Source organism: Podarcis tiliguerta (genome assembly GCF_965153285.1).
Source record: "Podarcis tiliguerta genome assembly, chromosome: 8".
Lineage (NCBI taxonomy): Eukaryota > Metazoa > Chordata > Lepidosauria > Squamata > Lacertidae > Podarcis > Podarcis tiliguerta.
The window spans coordinates 39757256-39777521 of NC_139541.1; the positions used below are offsets into that span (position 1 = coordinate 39757256).

Genomic DNA, 20266 nt, shown 5'->3' on the forward strand with positions numbered 1-20266 from the left:
GGGGGGGGGGGGCATTAAAAAAAAAAAAAAACCTAGGTAAATTTGACAAGTGTGAAGTCTGCTCACCCTGGCTTAAGATGACACCTTCTTTGCTATATTCCACTGTGACTATGAGTACAGGCAAAGAAGACAGATTTTAGCTTTTTCACTTGCATCCCACGTAAAGAAATCAGTCTCTGTCAATTTCCCTGCTGTCCCCCAGAAATTATTTTCCCATGAAGCCCACACCAAAGCACCAGCATTTTCAGAGGCGACATAAAAGCTTTAGGTTTTACAAAACCAGGTTTTGTGTCGCCTAGTGTTAAGCCAGTAGGAGTTATGTTCTAACCAATGCACAGTGGCTATCTGTTTTTAAATTTAATAGTCCAACTCTTCCATCACCTCTTTGCAATCTCTGGAAATGGGGCCAGGGAGTCCTAGCTGAAAAGGGTTCACTGTCCAGTGAATAAAAGTCCAACTAATGATTTTCCTCCCTTGTGTGGTGAATGATTAGCTTATTAATACAGAGAGCCTATGAAGTTCAAAATGGCAACACTTTGTTCTCAAATTAAGGTCACACACATTAAAATGAATTACTGCCTACTTCTGTTTGTTCTCCTGCCAGCTACAGACTTCCCAACACCTCCCCCCACCCGCCTTCAATTTTACAGGCCATTTGGGTAATGCTCACTTTATTCTTTATTTTTTTAAGTTACCAATATGAACATTCACAACAACAGTTTGTCTGCAGCTGAAGTGGCCACCCAAACACCTGGAAGAAAGAACTCTCTAAAACAGCTTCTTTGCAAACCCAGGCTTAATTATCCAAAATTTAGCCAGATGTGAAAGGCTTTCGAAGGGCTGGCTTTAAAGTGGAAGCCATTTCCCCTCGCACCAATTTCAGCAAAGGGAAGGAAAAACAATTCTTGTGTGGTACTCCCAATGTTATTGCTGTAATTTAACATGTCAGGAACCATTAGAACTTCTGTAAGGAAAGAACTTAATCAGCGCGTGAAAATAAACAAGGAGCCTAGACGTGAGATGGGTTGCAAGCTGGCATCTGTTCACGCCTGAAGCTGCCTTGTTCATACTCCGCCACAAGAATGTTATCCATTAGCCACCTAAGCACCTAATTTGTGGGCCACAAGTCCTCAGGTGGGCGGTTATTAATATCTGTGTTTTGCGCTGAATCCGGAAAGTGCTAAATGGTGCCTGTTGAGACCAAAATTGCTGTGGAGCACATTAAATAGTGCTAACTATAGCTTTGTTGACACTGAGTAAAAGATACAAACTGTACGTCAGCAAGCCTGCATTGGGGTGGAAGCATGCAAGTGCTGGAGTTAGGCAAGGTTGTCTAACTGGTGAAAAATTCTGCGCAACTCAAAAAAACATCCTCACAGCAACTGAAGCTGTACCAAAAGGGTGCATTTGATGACCCTTTCCTGTGCTTCCTGGATTGTGGCTGTAGTGCTAAGCAGGAAATCCAGGAGTAAAAACTCCCCAAAGGAAGGTATAATCCAGTGCACGTTTCCTGCATCAGCTTTACTGCAGCACCAACCCCTCAGCATCCTCTCTTTTTATTCAGAAATCAAACTGTTTTCATGGGCTGCCCATACTGATTTGGGCTCTGCAGTCAGCCCTGCCAGTTCCAGCAAAGCCATCTCTACCCTTGTCTGCATTTTAACATACCCCACTCCTTCATTTAAGTTTCAACATTCCTTTCAGTTTATCTTCAGCATGGTATAATCTCTGTGGTTAACCACAATATTAAAAGCTAACACGGCGCAAAGTGTCTGAAAGAGAGCAATTCCACTGTCGCTGCCAATGGTGTGGGAGACAGATGTAAAGATTTATCGCTGGATTCAAAACGGCCGACTCCTGTCAAAATCTGAGCAGCAAAAGGGGAGGATGAAGTCGCGAGCCATGCCTCTCACCCGGTTGGAAGGTAATTTATGGGAAAATTCAGAGGCCAGGAACCAGGAGGGCAGTTTGCTAAAAGAGAACACTTCTGATTATATGATGCGTGAACCCTTCATCACTCCAGCAGCAATAGATGTCTGCGGAACACTTTCTAGGTCAAAAAGCAAACTTAAGAAAGCAGGACTCTCCTGCTGTGAAGACAACTGTCTATGGCATCAACTCAGATGACAGTGAAGGTTTTTGCCTTCCGTATGTCTGAGGGACATTTGGAAAGAGTCCTAGTGCCTTAGAGAAAGGATGGGCTATTGCCATAGCTGCTTTATTTAGCAGCAATGGTTTGGCACACACAGAAAATCTGAGATTTGGAATTGCATTTGGAATTGTTCCAATAAGTAACACTTTCATGGTGACACTCACTTTTTTTCTCTTATAATCCCACAGAATGGTAGCATTAAAATATTTTCAGTGGGTGAAATCACTCACTGCCTTATGCAAATGCTTCTCCACCCACAGCTGGATTCAAGAGCTAAGTGGGAAGTTCTTGAGAAACCCACACTCCTGTGTTGCATGTGTTGGGGGGGGGGGGTTCTGCCACTGTATTTCAAGACCCTCCTGCTCATACTTTTGGGGCCAGTCTTAACATTCCTTGGAAGGTAGTTCCAGAGCTAAGGTGCCTAAATGAATACATGAACTATGTTCCACTTGCTCCAGGGAATCTAGGGCTCCTCAACACACTGATTCTTCTGGCGAACCAACTCCCAATGAAAGATAGTTTGATAGGGGAAGTTCAACAACTGATCTTTCCCTGCAGCACTGGGCATTTTTGAGGATATGCTCTCAATTCATGCAGAGTGACCTGTGGGGCCTGAGCAGCATGCCATATAGATGAGAGTTCTCTGCAATGAACAGGGCTTTTCTGCAGACAAGCTGATGTTGAAAAGGGTTTGCCAACATAACAAGTTTGAACTTGACACTGTACAGCTGGCAAGAGAGGCTTGGCAAGATATGACACATGTTGTTCAATAGATGACCTGCAGACACTCTTGAGTTCATGCTGCCTTGTGATCCCCCACCCAGAAGGCATCAACACCAAAGGTTACATAATATTCCACAACAGTCCGATCATCTCTAAAAGCACATTTCAGACCGGGAAGGGATTGGAGAGGAGGGGGACTTTTTATTATTAATGAGGATAGTTTTGTGTACTGCCAGTTGTGGGTGGGGACTGATTGGAACTTCACACCAGCTTTAAGTAACTGGCCAGCCCATATATTCCTTCTTCTTTGAGAAATGTGTTTAATCGTACTCCTTTAGCTATTCCCAGGCCTACAATACTGCATACATCCTGTGTATTATCAACAGTGCTAGGGCCATACAGTGCCATTCAGCTTCCAGAAATAAAGAATTATGGATTTGAGAAGGGGTTGTTCCATGTTTGATACACACTCTTGGAAACAAACAGTACCAGCAAGGGACAATTTGAAATTCACCATTCTCCGAATTTTGCAATGCAATTCTCCAGCCAAGCAATGTGTACAAAAATGCATATGTTAGGGTAAAGTGTGCATATAAACGTATGTATTAGTGGAAATAACATACATAAATGTACAGTGTTGGGAGAAACTGCTTTAAATATGTGTCTAGTAGGGGAAAATGTGATATTAGAAATTTGCTGAAGAATTGTCATGAGGACTTTAAAAAAATAAATCACAAACTGATGTGGAAATTGGAGAATTGAACTTAAGCGTGGAAAAATTAGAAACTGAGAAAAACAAAAATGGACAGATTCACCCACTCCTAACCTCAAGTACATCCCAAACTCCCTGGAGCTACAGGGGGGAATGGGCAACGGCAGGCAAGATATCTTTCAGGGGGAGCGGGTTCATCATTCCTTATCTTTACAAAAGGGAACCCCAGGTTTCCACAAAACAGTCTGAATATTTGTGGACAGATATAAAGTGTTATGCAAGATTATTCAGTGGTGCCCCACAAGACGAATGCCTCGCAAGACGGAAAACCCGCTAGACGAAAGGGTTTTCCGTTTTGGAGGTGCTTCGCAGGACGAATTTGCTATGGGCTTGCTTCGCAAGACGAAAATGCCTTGCGATTCCTGGGTTTTTCCCCCCCTCCCCCCCTTTTTCCCAAGCCCCTAAGCCGCTTAACAGCTGTTCGCTAAGCCGCTTAACAGCTGATCGCTAAGCCACTTAACAGCTGATCTAAGCCGCTAATAGCCTTTTAGCAGCTAATCTGCTAATCCCTTAAACCTTTAATAGCCGCTAATAGCCGCTAAACCGCTAATAGTGCTAATAGCGCTAATCCGCTAATGGGCTTGCTTCGCAAGACGATAAAAACCGCAAGACGAAGAGACTCACGGAACAGATTCTTTTCGTCTTGCGAGGCACCACTGTAGCGTCAAATGTTTTGCAATGAAGAGTATAAAGCACCCAAATTGCCTATAGATATTTGTAACATACAACCAGGCACCCTGCTCCTTCTTTCACCAAGAATTCTATACATTTTTATGCTGCCTAATGAAGAAAAAAAAGCTTTGTGTGCTCCAGGTTGCTCTACCTGCTCTGTCTGTATCCAAAAAGGAGGTACAAGACAGCTGTCTTTTGGACATTCCAAACCACTCTGCTGCCCCTTAATGGAGTTGCTTCCAAAAGGAGGCCCCTGAAACACCGGGCCTTTGGCTTGCAAAAAAACCCATTGCAGAGCTATAATTTATATAGAGAAAGGCACCTCAAGCTGGCAAAAAAGTGTAGAAGCATGTCAAGTAGAAGAGTACCATTCTAACTTAAATCATGGAACACACTAATCTGAGCCAATGGTTGCAGCCAGGTTAGAAATAGCTACAAAACAGGGGCTGGGAATGGAAAAGCTGACAATCTGAACTCTAGGAATGGAAGCACCATAAGCGGCAATACTGTATCAGTAGTATTATGGCTTGGCAGTGTGTAGAAGAGATGTAACCACAACTCGTCATTGTGTTCTCCCCGGTCACTTCATCTGCACCAGGGCTGGGGAGCTCATTCAGGCCACATCACAATCCAAGAAAAAGCTAGAGGCCTACACATGCTGATTTAGAGTCTGGGGTCATATCCTTTTGGTTCTGAGGCCAAAGTTTGCTTCCCCCATTTGGCTATGGAAAGAGTACAGAATGTTCTTGGCTCTGGGAACTGCCAAGCTCTGGAGTGACTCACCTTGGGCTGACTTGATTTCCTGGCTCTGACCCCCAGCACTCTTGAACCTGCCTCCAGCTCACCCTTGGGTAACAAGTAGCTCTTGAGTCTGCCTGGATCTGCCTCTTGCTTTGGGGGACTTGGCCTGAAACCAGCTTGACTTGGAACCCTGGCTTAATTTGCAGATCGCTTCCAAGGACACTATTAAGATACAGTGCCAAAGATGCTGGGGCACACTACACTTAAGCAGCAGTAGCCAGCCTTGGCATGTGCGCCAAGAATGAAGTTCAGCTTAAGAAACTTTGGGAAACTCCTGGATCAACAGCTCAGTCTTTCATGAAAAGACATAAAACTCTTAAGTGAGACCCTTTAAATAATCATCATACTTTTATTTTGTTTTTCGAAAGAGAGCCTCAGATTCTAAGTAGAACTCATAGGCTTCCTCACTCAGGGCTGGTGGAAATATTTAGGCATATGTGCTCCTTCTACCTACAGTAAGATCATAATAAGATAAAAGGGGCCCTGTTAGATCAGGCCAAAGTCCCATCTAGTCTAGCATCCTGTTCTCACATTGGCCAACCAGATGCCCCAAAGGGAAGCCCACAAGCAACACAACAGCACAACAGTACTGTTCTGTTCTGATGCTATGAAAAACAGGACAAACTGTGCAAAATAAACAAATGTATACAAATGGTATCCAAGGCATAGATTCCAGATGCCATTATAGGGCAAATCCACTAAACTTGAAACTGAGGCAGGAGAGAGATAGTTATCATTAAATATAAAAGAACACACTTACTATAGGCAACACTTTTACAAAAACTGAGAATTACAGGCCCAGAGGGAGACAAATGCCCATCATTCCTTTTCAAACAGAGAAAAGATCTACGTACTTGATTAGCAGCTGAGTGGTCCGTCACAGGCGCCAGCTGGACATACTGGACTTGGATATCACTCCCTTGGAGTGGAGATCCATCAACGCCACCAGCTGCAGGATCAGCTGGTGAGGCAACAGCAATCAATCGAGCGCCCGGCAGCACCTGCAGACAAACCAATAGAGAGAGATCCTGTAAGCAGACATCATCACAAAGGTATCATGAAACATCTGGAAGACCAAGAACAGATGCAAGCCCCCCAAAAGCTCAACCAACCCCTTAGTCAGTAACTATTAAGTCAGACTACAAGAGTTCCCAGAAGGAGAGGAAAATATTGTCCTTGTCTGAAAGACTTGATGAAAAAATATTTTTTTCCTAACTCAATAGGCATTTAATGCTTTATCTCTCTTATGGTCTAAAATCCAAAGCTTTTTCCATTGGATAAAAACATATTGATTTTCATGATTAATATAACAATGAAGTCCATTGTGTTAAGATAATGGAGTTAAAATTGTGCCAGCTTTATCTTTTATTTATACAAATCTAGCTAGACATTTCTTTGCAACCGGTAAGGTGGCAATATTTTAGGAACAACAAGGAAGAAATTTCCCTCAAACTGTTGAAATCCTGCCCTTGGTAATAAGCACATCATATTTTCCATCACCACTATGATAATTTCACCAGCTTCTCATAAGGACCATTCATAGCAGATTTAACAAAATTAGTGCTCGTCAAGTCCTATTTTAATTGAGGAATCATTCATTCACGCAATACTTTTTTCAGGCATGGAAGCATTTGAGATTAAATCCTCATGGTCTCAACAGCTCTTTTAATAAGCACTTCTACAGAACTTGCTGGGGCCACTTCCACAGTCACCTGGTGGGCATGACAAGCTCTGGCCAAGTGAGAGCATTCCATCGAAATATCTGGATTGCTCATATGGTCAAAAGCAGTATATTGTGAACAAACAACCTGGGGGGGAAATAGGCAGTGTATACTCATGTTTAAAGAGAATGCATTTGTATTCCTGGACTATGTATTCAGATTAATTTTACCAGATTTTCCTGTTAATCCAATAAAATAGCTCCTATAGTTAGAGGAAAAAATTGTGCTGAAAACACTGTTTATGTCCAAGGTCTTGCAAATCTCCCATTCCTGGGCAAGGTGACTGAGTGGGTGGTCATTGAAGGGATCATTTGGATCCCTTCCAATCAGGATTAAGGCCCATCATGGGACTGAAACTGATTTGGTTGTGCTGGTTGATGAACTCTGGTGGGCTAGGGATAGAGGGAAAAGCTGTTTCCTGGTTCTGCTGGATCTTTCTGCAGCTTTTAATGCCATTGCCCATGGTATCTTTCTGGACTGTCAAGAGGAGTTGCGTGCTGAGAGAACTGTTATACAGTGGTTCCGTTCCTTCCTCGTGTGCTGTGTCCAGAAAGTGGTGTTGGGGGGTGAGTGTTCAGACCCCTGGACTCTCACTTGTTGGGTGCTTCAGGGCTCCGTCCTCTCCCCCATGCTTTTCAACTCTATATGAGGCCACTGGGAGAGATAATCAGGGGGTTTGGGTTGGATGTTCACCAGTATGCGAATGGTACCCAGCTCTACCCCTCCTTTAGATCAGAACAAGAAATGAGAGGTTCAATTTATTTTTGTGGATTTTTTTTTAATGCAGGAAGAACACAAATGTACTAAACTCTGATAAATAGCATTGTTATACCCAATCCCTAGAACCTCCTTTCTTAGCCTGGTATTTGCAACAAAAAGGATCAAATTGGTATTTTCTGTTTGAGGCACAAAAGGAATACAGATGAGAGGATCTGGTGTCATAGCTGGCAGAGCAAACTTTTAATGTCAATGTATTCCTTAAATATTTGTATTATTCTGAAGATGGACCAATTCTTTCACAGCAATGGATCATTTTCATGTGTTGTAATAACACCTTTAATTACAGGGCTTCCAACACTACAGTACTCCCGCTTTGTAAATTTGTATGAACTGTCATAAGTAACTGGTTAAATATTTTGCTAACAGTAAAAAAATACCAGACTTGTTTGTAAGTAAACTGTAGACACAAGTGGAATGCTGAGACATACTGGGATGGAAGGGAAGGAGATGCCTCTTAATTAAACCATCTGACTGTGATGAAGTTATAGGACCAGAGAGCAAGCAGAGTGTAGAGATTCTAATCTAATTTATTTTACAGCTGTTCAAAACTACTGTCCTGCCTGTGGAATTATTACTGAGACAGATAAGAACACTGGTAAAAAAAGAGACTTCTTTTCCCCCTAGCTCGTCCTTTTACCGAAGAAGAATGTGAAAAGGAAGCCAGTATAGCGTTGTAGTGTATTATTTTTGAATTTGCTGAGCCAAAGTGTGGGCCAGTCCAGACTCAGTCACAGCTCAGTACATTTCACTCCTCTCCAGTTGGCTCAGGATCTCCTTTTTGTTATCAAATGACAAAGAGGACCTACCGTATAGTCCAAAAGCACCACTGCCACCACCAACCACACTGTCTTCAGCAGACAATGCAAATAACCACCAAGCTCTACAAAGAAACACATTCATACATCCCCCATTTCTCATCAGGACTTCAGAGAATATTTAGAGATGTGCTTTTACAAGCAATAAAATATTAACACAGCTGTGCTGAATCCCTAAATCTTTTAAATGCTTCTTTAACGGGTACTGGATGGTGGCAGGCCACCTTCAGGGAACAACCATTCTCACAGATAATGTGAGACTGTGTTTCTGCAAATCATACAGTTACAGCCATAAGAATTCTTTCAGGGATTTTTGGACTCAAACTACAGAGCTGTGGTAGCTAAAATGTAGCTTAAAAAGTCAGCAGAGATTTTTTATTTTTTGCTGTTTTGCATGATGGGAAAATAAGTTCAGATAAGACTGTTTTGCCAAATTCACTAGGGATCTGTTGCATCACCCCTGACAAATCAATGAGCATAATTAGAGGGGAAAGTGTGATTCACAGTGCTCATCCCAGCCTTCTTCAGGCTGACACTGCCCGGTTATGGCAGGAGTGTCTACACCGGTTGCCCTGGTGCAACTATTTCTTGCAAGTGGCTGCATTGCCCAATTTGAGAGGTTTGCCCCAGGGCCCTTTCCAATGTTGCCAAAGTTCCCGGGGCCTAACTGGATGCTGTGAACAATCCAATCACAGTGCAAGGAATCCTGGAAAATAAGATCTTGCCCCAAGAAACCACTTAGCTAGTTCTGCCAGGCACAGAAGCGCCAGTGAGCGCAAGATGCTACTTGCTTGCAAAGTCTTGCCCTGTTTAGTTTCAATGGAGAAAGCAGATTTTCTCTGTCTTTGGACATCTCGATCTGGATGGAGGAGTGCACAGTGTGAGACTGGGAACTGAAGAGGGAGCGCCCACTGTACTTGCCTATGGAAGTTTATGAGCTTTTTAAAAGAAATACATTCCTGCTCAGAAGTTTCCAAAAACATTTAAAGGAGACAGGAAAGGATAACAGATAAATACTAATAACCGTGGCACAATTATACTGAGGCTACAAATGCAAGGAAGTCTTTGTTCTTGCACAGCAAAAAAGCCTGGAGATCTATGTGAGAACTTTGGCAAGTGGTTCCTGAGCAAGAATACTGCCTTTGTCCGGCCGTTCATAGGATCTCTAGACCACCAGTTCAGTTCTGTATTCCTTACCTGCTGCTGACCTTAAAATACAAAAGGAACCCTTCTATGAAAAACCCTAAACAAACAGCTTGCCCCAAGGCTGAACTTTCTTTTGCAATTCCAGAGGGCTTCTTAGACATCCTTTCACACTGATACAAAATAGGTAATATAAGATGGTCAATAAAACCAAAGAAAATAGAAGTGCCCTTCCAGTTTAACAAGATACTTATAGACAAATGGAAAAGTGGGGAGGGGGAAAACGCTGTGAAGATGCTCCTCTCTCCCCTGCCCCCCCCAGCTTAGGAGCAGAAAAGGAGTTCAACACTTTAGGCCCAGCTTTGAAGAGAGAGAAAATCAATTTTAGAAGGTCAAAAAAGAGATATGCTGTGACTTTCTGGGGGGAAATAATTTTGCTTTCCATTCACTTTTGTTGTTGCAGTCCAGCATATGGAAGGCCACAGGTCTCACACCCCAAACTACACTAATAGGCAACGGCTCTTTGAGGTTGATACAAGAATACAGTGGTACCGTGGGTTAAGAACTTAATTTGTTCTTTACCTGAAACTGTCCTTAACCTGAAGCACCACTTTAGCTAATGGGGCCTCCCGCTGCCGCCGCACGATTTCTGTTCTCATCCTGAAGTAAAGTTCTTAACCCAAGGTACTATTTATGGGTTAGGGGTGTCTGTATCCTGAAGCATCTGTAACCTGAAGCGTCTGTAACCCGAGGTACCACTGTATTTCTCAGCCTGGAAATGCCAGAGATTGAACCTGGAACCTACTGTATTCAAAGAATGCATTCCACCACAGAACTACAGCCATTCCCCTACAGTCGTTTAGAACATGTTGGATTCTATGAAGAAAGGTAAGGTTCTCCATCCCTCTTCTGCATATTCCACATGTTGTTGGAGCATGGACAACTGCTGCACAATGGGTTGTATCCAGCTATATTTGACTATCAGCCCACTGGAATTATGAGACTTCAGTTGGTCACGTTCATCAATTTCAATTGGTCTATTCTGAATAGGACTAGCATTAGATACAACTCAATGTCAATTATTCTGATGGGTGGATGAAAGCCCCTCAACACCTGACTTTTTGCACATTCTCACAACAATGGCACTATGAAGGCGGTTGCATTACGAATTCTAGGGAAATAGTAAAATTAGAAAAAAATGGCCTGAGCTAGAATGCACATCTTTCTCTGCCCCCACACTTCATTCCATTTAAAAATAGTTTCCATCTGCAGCGAATAGCTCCCAATTAGCATTTAACTATCAGACCAGGAAAAAAGTATTAAAAGGTAATACATTTTCCTTCTTCTTTCCCTTGCCTCCCTAGTTCTCTCTCAAGGCAAAGCTTCCAAACCCTAGTAACTGCTCAGGTCACATAGTTGGTTCATTAATATTTACTGCTCACAATTATTCTTCAGGGAGCCACCATATATATGTTCATTTTTAACTTTAAGTATTTCCATGCAGGAGGATAGTTCTAAGGAACAAAAACCTGTTCTCTCAAAAGGACAAGTTCTTCAGTCTCCCTGCAGCCAAAGCTATATAGGGTGTACAGTTTTGTTACTGCTGCTTTGAGTGGTGTGTTGTTTTTAATTAGGTTGTGCAAATCCCAAATTTGTTTCCTTTTTTTAAAATTAGGAACTCAGCAATGCACAACAGGACTGCTCTCATTTTATCTTCTCATTATTCCTTCCTGTCTCCTAGATGATGGTGCAATAAAAGAAATTGTTCCTTTTACACATAAGATTTTAATTATTTTGTGTACAGCTATTTAGAAACCATTCATAACTGAAATATTCAACAATGCAAATAACAGCTTCAAGAATTTCTGCATGAACTTTTTTTTAAAAGTGCAGGGAGGGAACAGAAGAAATATGGTGTCATGGACCAGCTTTTGTGGACTGCAAAGCAACCATTTTAAAAGTCTGGAAGTCTGCTATGGCTGAAGAAATTCAGGGCTGCTGGTAGACCTTTGGATCCTGTAAAGCCTGCTCTGATTGACCTCTAATATAATTTCAGGACTAAGGTTCCTTCTTCTGGAGAAATTGCAAGGAAATAGAAGCAGGTGAGCAAGAAAACAGGAGAGAAAAAATATGTTCTAGAATGGATCCATTATTTCCAAAGAGTATTTGGGGAGCTTCTGCATTTTTGCAAAAGAAACATACTTGTTAACCCATCTGATCTCACATTTTCACAAGGAAGAGAGAGTGCTTGCCTTTCTAACCAATGTGGGAAGCATTTCTTACATATATTTAAGTTTGGATATAGTGTACTGAAATTTGGAGTAATATTTACAACCAAATACTTGCCACCAAAGTGACGGTTAAGTACCAGTAGTTTAAAGTGTGCTATCATCAACCCAATTCTTCATAGGCTCTAAATCTGTCAAGATGCAATTTGCTTAAATTCCACTAATCTAGTTTAGTTTTCCTTTCCTGGATTCCTTAGCCAACATGCTATGAAAACTGAAACCATTTTTAACTCTACCAGGAGGTAGAAAAGGAAACCAATAATTGTGCAGATATTATTCATTATCTTGACTCTTTCCTGGTGCAATAAATATTACCACCTGACCCTCAAGATTATCATCTGCTTTTAGTTTTCACATATCATCAGTAGAAACTGATCTGGTAAAGTTTTGCTCTATATTACTCTCAGCATGTCCAAGAAACATGAAGTCCATTACGTTATGGTTAATGATACAAAACCAGGGGTTTTTCCCCCAGCTGGAACTCAGTTCTGGCACCTGTCAGGTGGATGCCATTGCCGTTATAAGAGAAAAAGCAAGGCGCCCATGGTGAGTTTGGGCACCTCTTTTTTCTAGAAAAATAGCCCTGTACAAAATTAATGTGAAATGCCTATTTGGGGCAAACATGGCTGACCTGAGATAGACAACAACTGGCATGCCGTGGCTTATTATATTGGAACCACATGCAGCCTTAAAATAAGAGTTGTTCTCTTACTGTCCTAGCATGAAGACTCTGGAGCTCTGAAAAGGAACAGAAACCATTTCAGGGGCAGGAGCTGGCAACTCTAGTGGGCTACCAACAAGCCCAGGACTTGCCTTTGTGCTCTGCTGTGATCCAACAGCTGGCATCTTTTTGCATTTGCTACTTTATGAATAACAACATACCACCCAGGGCTTCTTTTCAGTCAGAACTTACAGGAATGCCATTGCCATTGTAAGAGGACAAGGGGGGTGTTCATGGTGAATTCTGGAAGGTCAAAAAATAGCACTGATACCACCATACAAGCATATAATACTCATCTCATAGATCATACTGGATCTATGACCCAGAAAATATATGCTGGAAATCTAGATACTCTGTGGACATTTTTTTCCCTCCACTGCTAGGATGCAGGGCCAGCAAGAGCCTACCATGGAGCTAAAGAGCAACGGCAGCTCTTTAAAACCATGTTTGGCTCTGTGCTTCTAGAAAGCAGCCCATGGGGTCAGTTAGCTGGACAGAATATGCATTCTAATGCTTCAAACATGATATACAAAATGGATGGAAGACATGCACCTTTAAACAAACAAATCATTACTTTAAGGCCTCCTGCCCCACGTACCAAAACATTTTCCTTCTCTTCTGCATATTACGCCTAGTTGTTAGGGCAAACCTCATGCAAAGGCCTCAAAGAAGCAACCAAAGGATGCTCCCCAGGCCTGTTTGGAGAACACCAGCAAGCCAAAAAATGCAACGGATGTTCAGCAGCAGGAGCAACAGCTGTGGCATAAGAACCAAAAGCAAAGACAAATAGCTTCCAGGGGATCCTGGGCTCTTGAGGAACAAGAATAATCACAGTAATTAAAAACCAATCTGCTCTTTATTTATAACAGTTCCCAGGTTTCCACCAAAGGTCAGTATGATGTAGTAGTGGACAGAGTGCTAGACTAGGACCTGAGAGACCAGGGTTCAAATCCTCCCACTCAGTCATGAAGCTCACTAGGTGACTTTGGCCAGTCATCCCCCCCCCCCCAGCCTAACATACTTCACAGGTTTGTCACTGGGATTAAATGAGGAGGGGTATCTGTGCCACCTTGCACTCCTTTGAGAAAAAAGGTGGGATATAAATGCAATAAATAAAGAAATAATTTCAAAGTGTGCTCCTTTTACTTTCACCCATATTAGTAATGGTTCCCATTCAATCCTGTGGATGAAAGCACTGTTCTTGGGACCTTGCTGCAGTGAGAGTAAAGACTTTCCCTCCATCCATGACATCTTTGAAAGGGATCCCAAAGAGTAAGGCAATGTAGTGTACAAGTCCTTTCTGTACATAGACACCACCAACCATAATAATGTGTATTTGCTAGTACATAATAACATAGTAGGGTCTTTTTTAAATGATACTGTTAATGGGGTTTTAGGCAGAGACCACCTTTGCTCACAGGTAAATTGAGCTGCATGTAGCCAGCCCCTAACCAGATAACATGCTCGGCTTTGCACCCTTTTGCAATTTTACAAAAGAGCAGCATTACCCTTAAAACGTAAACTTTAGAAATAATGCATTGTTCCCGGAAGGGAGAATACTGGAGAATATGGCAAGATGCTACACCAAGGTAGCAATGTTGTGCACACTTATTTGGGAATAAGCTCCACTGAATATAATGAGAACTACTTCCAAGTAAAAATCGTTAATTTTGCACAGTGGAGTCTAAGCAAGTGAGATGTGCTAAATAAAGGATAAATGTGCATTTCCCACCTCATCACAGGCAGTTTAGTACAGGATCTATTTACTGCTGAAATCAAATCTCTCTCTCTCTCTCTCTCTCTCTCTCTCTCTCACACACACACACACACACACACACACACTGTTTAACCAGGAATCATCAAGTCCCCACAACAGTTAAAAAGAAAAGACAACAAGCAATTATGATGCACCAAACAATAAGACAAAACAAACACTTCATGGTGGAAATCAGACTGGAAAACTGGCATTCATACAAAGGCACGCTTTCTAATGAATCATTGATTAAAGTGGGGACGCAATTTCAGGATATTATCTAGTTGCTGGAGGAAAAGTTACCTCATCTAGGTCCCTTGTCTGTAAACCATTACAGAGGCTATTCTAGGGGGAAGAGATCTGAATCCAAGATATGCTAGCAGCATCAGATTCATCACCAGGAAGATAGATAGATAGATAGATAGATAGATAATTATGCATCACGATTTCAAGAAAGTTTTATTTTCTTCAATTATGCAACTGGATAATTTGTTCAGGAGCTCTTACTGTGTGTGATTCTGGTGAGGATTTACAGCATCAATGTATAACAAAGACAATTTTCTGGATTATATTACAGGGATTTCATTTTGAAAATCAATTATTGTCCTAAATGTCCAATACCTCTGACTTTCTTTTTCTTTTCTTCTTTAAAGGTAACACATTTTTTGCCATTCCTATATTTAAGGTCAAGAATGGGAAAATACCAGGTGCTTGTTTGACTAGACATACAAAAAACATTTAATGCTGTGTTCTAGAATGTGAAATATTCCAAGAAAAACTCCTCCTCTCTGTGTTGCTTTATAGACTCTATATTCCAAAATTTGGAATTTGAGAATTTTCCATACTGTTCCAGATCCTATTATGCCTTTTAAAAATGTGAGCATGTGTGGGCTCTGTACTACAGTGCTGTCAAAGACCATTACTCCAGAGCAAATATAATCCCTGTTCCAAAATTGTTCAGGTTTATACTTATAGGAAGATTATTTAATTTTGAATGTCAAAGTTCTAGCAGAATACTTGGTAATAACAAAAGCAAACAATCCCATTGGGAACTACTCTTGCACCTGCAAAACTGAACTGAACCCATAATGATTAGCTTTGCATGTGAAGATGAAGTGCAGTTTTACGTAGAATCACTATGGAGTATCCCTTATTACAGTAAACATTCCACATGGACTGGAAGTGAAGGATGAGGCTACAAGGAGAAAAGCTTTCCTGGTCAGTGAAGGCAAATTCTACATCAATACACAAAGCTACAAGCCATTGTGGATCCTGGAGAATGTGCATTGCAAAGCCTCTACTTCTTCTGTTAAGTTGTTTTCTTTGGAGCCACTGCCAAAAGCTAATTGGCTGGTCATAGTTCAGGCTCAAGTTGGCTTAAGCAGTTAAGGAAGACTCTGCATAAACTGGCTTCAGTAGACTGGCAGACTTGCTCATACACCAACAGTAACAGATGTTTAATGGACTACTTCTTGCCCCAAGAGGCTCTTTTACTGAACTCTCAGACCATTACCAAAAATGAGCCAAACTACAGTGTTTGAAAGTGAGCTGATACATTGACTGGCCAAAGGCTTCTAATAAAAGCAGCCAAAAATCTGAGGCTGCTTAAAAATAAAAATAAAAACCCCATGCAGAAATATCCCTCGAACCTTTCCTTTTGAAGTACAACCTGAGCCAGATTCTATAATTAGTCTCTGTTCTGAGAAACATACAGAAGACAGCTTAAATGTTTGTCTACGACTTTTGGAGGTGGGGTTGTACAAACCTACAGTAAAGCCTTGCTAAAGAAACTGACTTCTCATGGAAGTGAATAAACCAAGATCAGGGAAGTGTAATCAGGACTTAGCTGTTGGAAATACAACAGAAGGGTAAGGACCAAGCTAAATGGCAATGGCCCAATTGCTTCCCCCACTTCTCCCCAATATGGGCTCTGCAGTGACTAATAAGTAGTGACTTGCCAAACTGGCTGGCTAGTGGGAAACATCCGGTTGCAACACGATGTAGCCAAAGTGGAAAATGATTGCCAAATATACTTCAAGGTCAAGGGGGACTTATTCCTTTTGTATAAATTTACACAAAAGTGCCTTCTAGACCAATAAATGTGAACAAGGGGTCTAAGTCACGTCTGATTTGCCCCTTGAGAAATTCCTTACGGAATTAGTTTCATCAGAGTGCAAGAGCTCAGTTAAAAGGCTTAAAGGCAAGAAATATGGATGTCTGCCAAAGTCTGCACAAAGTTCAAGAGGAAATAACATCCTAACCAATTTTTGTGCAGCATCTTATCAGCAAAAACTGATTATACACTCTGATGAAAAGAATGGATAGGGGGAAACACTCACAGCCAGGGATCTTTGGCTTTCAACCAGGAACTGCTGGTACCTAGACATGGAGAAGTAACAGTAAAAGGTTACAACTTGCAACTTCATAGCTCAGTAGTGGACTAGCATAGGGTAGTAGACCCAAGTCTTTTACTGGGATTTCTTATTTGGGATCTTGGTTTAAATCCTTACCAACCTACAAAACTCACTAGGTGGATTTAGGCAAGTTAATATTTCTTAAGAAAGTTTCAGCATGGTGTGGGAGCCCACATGCAAGTCCCACATAGTTCAGAAGTGGTCCTAAGGTTGCTCAAGTAAAAGACCAGCTACCCATTATCTTATAGCTACAAGCTGGAACTGAGGGAGCCAGGAAAAGACATCTGGCAAGAATAGTGTGCTTTGTGTTCAGACAAGCAAGTAGTAAGACGACAATGGCAAGGTGGTGAAAATTCTTGTGAAATAAACTTCATTATTTATTTGCCATCTAACCAGTGAATGTGAATCTCTTTGAGTGCTGCCTTTTGTCAACCTCAAAAGGCAAGCAAATCAAATCATGTTTGTGTTCAGCCCATATTTATCATTAAAATCGCGTCAAAATAAACTCACTTTTAACTAGGTAATTACCATTGCTCGTGCCAAGGAATTATGGTAACTGTTGAAGGTACTTGGAATCCACTAATAATTTTACACTGCAAAGCTGTGCTGATCTTCCAAAGTTCACAAGCATTACTTGGGCACAGTATCTTAGTTTTAGAAAAACTAAAGTAGCCCTTTGGTTTACATTCAAAACATCAGGGCTATGCCAAATTCCACTGGGGGGGGGGGGCAGAAACAAGTAGTAAAAGTAAGTAAACTTTACAAATGTTTTAATTTACATCATAACTGGCAGGAGGAGTTTTCAAAAGAGAATTACAAGCAAAACAGCATATAAAATATGGCTTTTGTTGTCAGGGTAACAAAACATTGTTCCAACAGCATGTTACACAAAGCTGGTAGAAATTTGAAGGAAGAGCTGACAGTGGTTCAAATCTCATGTGAGCAAAAGGACAGGACAGCTGTGTTTCCCTTGCAAGTTCAAGAGAAGGAAATAAATGCAGCATCTCCTGAGCTTTACCTGAGCAATTATGCAAACTGGCCCAACTTGGATCTGAAATCAGAATCTAAAGTGCCCTTTTTTATTGGTCACAAGGAAGAGCCAAAAAGGCCCCAACACTTTACAAAATACGCACATCTGCCACTCTGGTTGCTGCATGAGAAGAGAATCAGCAATTAGAAAAACAATGAAAAGCAAACAGAAGTTGCTTTAATTAAACCAACAGGCAGATGCTTCACATCTCTTTGCCAACAAAGGATGTCATGAAAGGTGGACCACTGGGCACAGGTTCAGGGTCCCAGGCAGCCCAGGGGGCTTTGCAACATGAACCAATAAGCACCCCAACACCACTTGCTCACCTAGCCAGCCAAGAAGGAGGGAAGGAAGGAAGAGTGGTGCCACTGCTTCTCCCAACAAAAAGTGCAGGGCATTTGCTGCCAATCACATCCCCTTTGCAATGATGGAAAAAATGAAGTGGGATTATTCTATTGTGCCTTTAAAAATCAGATTTTTTTTTCCATTTTGGTTGAAGGTGTGTTCTCATCTAGTGTCTAGATCCCAAATCCAGCTCAGAACTTCGGTCTCAGAGAAAAGTTCTTCACCCATTCTCTCTCTCTGCATGTTTTCTAAGATTTATAGGGCAATATATCTAAGATGAAGAAACATTAAGAAAGCTTCTAGGCAGGCCTTGAGAAGGAATTTTAGTTGTTACTATTTACTATATTTTTATCCCAGTATTCGGTCTCCCAAAGTGGTTCACCTCAATGAAAAGAGAGTGACATGGGCCCTGCCGTCAGGCTTACACATTAGAAACATAAAACATACAAGGGAAGAGGAGTGGAAGAGAAAACAAGAAGGAAGATCAGCCCTTCAAAGCCAGCACAAAGTAGTAAGCTACAAGCATTTATATGCAATCTGGGCCAAACTGAACTTCCATTGCTACTGTTTTTGTGTTCCCATTCAGTGCCTCTATTTTTTAATTTATTTTTGCAAGGCAAATTCATGGCAGCAGTGGTTCCCTTACAACTGCTTCTTCAGCCCTAGGACAACTAGCAACTGGAGTCAAGCATTCTTTTTGCCAGGTTTTTTTTTTGGGCGGGGCACAGCAGGTTCCCAGATGCTGCTTCTTCTCTGGCCAGAAGATTGGGCCCAGTTAGTCTCCCAACTAGCCATGATGTTCTTCCTGGGAGGGAAGGGGTGCAGCCTCCCAGTGGCCCTTTGTCCTAAGAAGGGGTGATGCTTAAATAAATATTCTCATTACTTGAAGGAATTTCAGTTCATCCATGGACTGATTCAATATGCATATGACTAAAACAAAACAAAAACAAAAACTTATTTTTGTTTGTTTTTTAATGCAGCCACCATTGTAAATAAAAAAGACATTCCCTTGTGTGCAGCAATGATGCTTTTTCTAAGATGGTGCCTGCCATGAGCAGTTTTTGCCCACTTTAATGGCTTTCTAATCAATTGATTCAACTGATCAGATAGTTAAAGGAAGGAGAAGCAGGAATTTTTTTTTGTCCCTTCAGATGGATGGTCTTTATTGAAACTCATTTGACTATTGATATAATATCTGCTTTACAGGGGGAAAATGATTTCTCTTTGGAATGTCAGCTCGAGGCTCATATTTTAGACCCCTAAGTAGGCAAACCCCATTATTTTCATCCAACTCTTTCACAGCACAGAGCAGGGAAGAGCCTGCCATAAATGCACCACACATCTGCTTTCTCTTTCATCGCAGCAAAGACTGGACAAATGTTTATTATCCCCTGGTGAAGGATGAAAGGATGTGTCTTTCACACCAGCCTAATGATCCAAACGTATTATTTCTTATTTTAAAGCCTTAAGAAGAGAATGAATCCTAGAAGGCTATCAGATTGTTTGGCTACGTCTTGTTCTAAATGTTAAGGTTACACAGATGGTGGCTTCCCATTTATGCAAGACTCTGTAGTTGAAGACATTATCTCCCTCTTCCCCAATCAAGGTTATTTAACTTAATGCCAATAATCTGACATGTTAACACTATATAGCTCCTTTAAAAAGTGAATTGGGATTCCGTTAAACTTCCCACTGGGAAAATCAAGTGAAAACTTCTTTGTTCTAGTCAGGATTTTAGAGTTCAATGGGTTGATTGCATGAGAGAAATTGGATCCAAAACAGTTCAGGTGGATTCCTGGTATTGGGCTAACTGTCACATATTGGATCCTAGACAAACCCAAAACTTGTTAATGCTAGGCTATTTTCCAAGCTATTCTGGACTTCAAGTCCCAACATGGCAACTCTCCTTGAAATGTAAGCTTGATCAACAGTTTATATAACGTTTTTATCCTGCTGTCACTAATGAACAAAAGTATCCATATCATAAACAGCAGGATAATCCTGGCTGCGACAATGTGTTATCTCAGAGCCATGTGGTCTCTCTCTCTCTCTCTTAAACTTTATTCCCAATTACTTAGTTGCTACTGAGAAGTGCCCACTCAGTGGTGTTACTTACAAAAAATGTTTCATGCACAC

At 41.4% G+C, this 20266-nt stretch overlaps 1 protein-coding gene across 2 annotated transcripts in view; it reads right to left on the bottom strand.

The window, feature by feature from the left end:
- Positions 1–20266, bottom strand: part of BANP (BTG3 associated nuclear protein) — a 145703-nt gene that overhangs the window by 3172 nt on the left and 122265 nt on the right. For both annotated transcript variants that reach the window (XM_083456503.1, XM_083456504.1), the window contains exon 12: positions 5975–6121. In XM_083456503.1, coding sequence (XP_083312629.1) covers positions 5975–6121 — 147 coding nt within the window. The remainder of the gene's footprint in view (positions 1–5974; positions 6122–20266) is intronic.